At 49.5% G+C, this 2,076-nt stretch overlaps 1 protein-coding gene across 1 annotated transcript; it reads left to right on the forward strand.

Moving 5' to 3' along the window:
• Window positions 1-867: 867 nt before the first annotated feature.
• Window positions 868-1,557, forward strand: LOC106687620 (protein lin-28 homolog B-like). Its single transcript, XM_014431603.2, has one exon. The coding sequence runs from the start codon at window positions 868-870 to the stop codon at window positions 1,555-1,557; it is 690 nt and encodes a 229-aa protein (XP_014287089.2).
• The last annotated feature ends 519 nt before the right edge of the window (window positions 1,558-2,076 follow it).

The raw sequence follows: 2,076 nt of genomic DNA on the forward strand, positions 1-2,076 counted from the left end.
GTGTGTGTGTGAGTTAGCTGTATATATAGCCTGTAAATAATAATAGAAACCTTGTACTAGTAGGATTTAGTACCTTGAAGTTTATCAACAACCTGTCCTTATATATACCAGAGGAGTCTGGGAATAAAGTTAGTTATTCAGTAGATGTGTGTCGTTACTCTGCCCGAATCCCTTTTATTTTTAAGTTACATTCCCAGTCTAATCGTAAGTGGTGCCGAAACCCGGGACGGAAAATTTCGAATTTCTGTCACGTACGAATACTAGCAGGAACCACGGAGTGAAGATTAGACAGATTCACGTAAAGTAGAGGTTAGTAGACACATAGAATTATAATTTCTAATGGTGAACCCAGCTGAAGAACTGAAAAAATTAGAATATCAGTTGGCTCAGTCGACCGTCGAGCGACAGAAGCTGGTAGCCGAACTGTCGAAAGCTACGGAAAACACGCAAATCGAGCTACTCAAGAAAAGGACGCAAAGTTCGGCATTCATACATGAAGTGATCAGTCAACTGGAACCCTTTACGGGGACAGTAGGCGACCTAGAACTCTTCATCAAAAGCGGCGATCAAATCAAAACTTTGATAACCGCGAGAAAGGATACTGGCACACTACTGGAATCCGATGTGAAATTGTTGGAGACCTCGCTGGTGGGTCGTACTTCTCGGCGCGTCCTAAACGCCATACAAGGAGACTCGACCCTTCCCAGGAAAACGCTAAAGACGCGACTCAAGAAGTTGTATGGTGGGGGCAGATGTACCCCGTAAGAAGATGTGTTCTACCTATTTAAAGAACGTAGAACCTCTGGCCAATCAGAAGGTGAGTTCGCTGAGAAGCTCCTTCTCTTACATAATAGGTTGACGGAGAAGATGGTGGAGACATGGGGTCCGACAGAGGGTGCTCAGAAAATGGATTTTCTGAAGGGAATTCTGAAGGTACAGCTCAACCATTATCTAGATCAACCAGGATCGTTAGCCAGGGACCGCGGCTTCATAGAATGTGCCCAGGAGCTGGTGGACGTAAGAGAGCGTAATGAAGCCCGTTTCGGGAAGATGGAAGCGGATTGGAGTGAAGTCAGATCACCGAGAAGACGTCAACGCAGCCCGACCAGGCGGATTAGCCGCAATGGAAATTTCGAAAAACGACCGAGCAAGGGACCAGACGATAGGAGGCGGAGATCGGAGAGGCGCTGTTACGAGTGCAACCGCACAGGTCACATTGCGTCGCAATGTAAACTCACAAGGTGCTACGAGTGTGGCAGGCAGGGACACGTTGCAAGAGAGTGCCCGAGGCGCAATCACCGACCAACCAGGAGGGAACCACAGCCAGAGCCGAGGGAGGTCAATTACCAGGACTGGAGCGGGAGACGAACCGGAGAGAGGAGTAGAAGGCACTACACCAGCGACGAGTCTTCGGGAGACGAGAGCGTCCGGTCTGGGCGCAGTTGTCCGGCTGCAACGAGGCATGAGGAATGCGGGGAGAATCCTTGGAGGGGAGGGCCATCGGGAGCTCAGATTGAGGACGCGGTAGCGGGCGGGGCAACCAACCGGGGGGAGTAATCACTATTAACAGCGCAAGTAGGGAACAAAGGACAAGGTTGCCCGTGGCGAGGTTGGGTGGGACCGGTATGAGTTTTCTCATCGATACAGGGAGCACGAATTCGGTAATTAGTAGGAGTGCGGCGGAAAAACTGGGACTTTGGATAGAACGGAAGAAATGCGGGTGTTCAATATCGACGGTTAATGGCAAATGTCGAACGCTGGGGGAGACGGTTCTCGACCTTACCGGATACAAGGCCCAAAACGTGATTCACATCATTCCTGAGTTGATGCCGGGATACGACCTGATCGTCGGATGCGACGTATTGAAGCGTGTAGGACTTGCGATGAAAGTGCGGCAAAAAGATTGGAGGTACAGACTAGGGAAACTACACTATACTATCACGACGGGGAAGAGTAAGGGGCGCATGGAGGTCGGTGTGGTTGACTGTGTTACCGAGTCAGTTGAAGACGTGTGTGTGTGAGTTAGCTGTATATATAGCCTGTAAATAATAATAGAAACCTTGTACTAGTAGGATT

Source organism: Halyomorpha halys, unplaced genomic scaffold (assembly GCF_000696795.3).
Source record: "Halyomorpha halys isolate HHAL.00 unplaced genomic scaffold, Hhal_1.1 Scaffold2804.1, whole genome shotgun sequence".
NCBI lineage: Eukaryota > Metazoa > Arthropoda > Insecta > Hemiptera > Pentatomidae > Halyomorpha > Halyomorpha halys.

What these genes read in the sequence shown, in the direction of transcription:
- LOC106687620 (XM_014431603.2), top strand. Translation starts at nt 868, where the DNA reads ATGGTGGAGACATGGGGTCCGACAGAGGGTGCTCAGAAAATGGATTTT.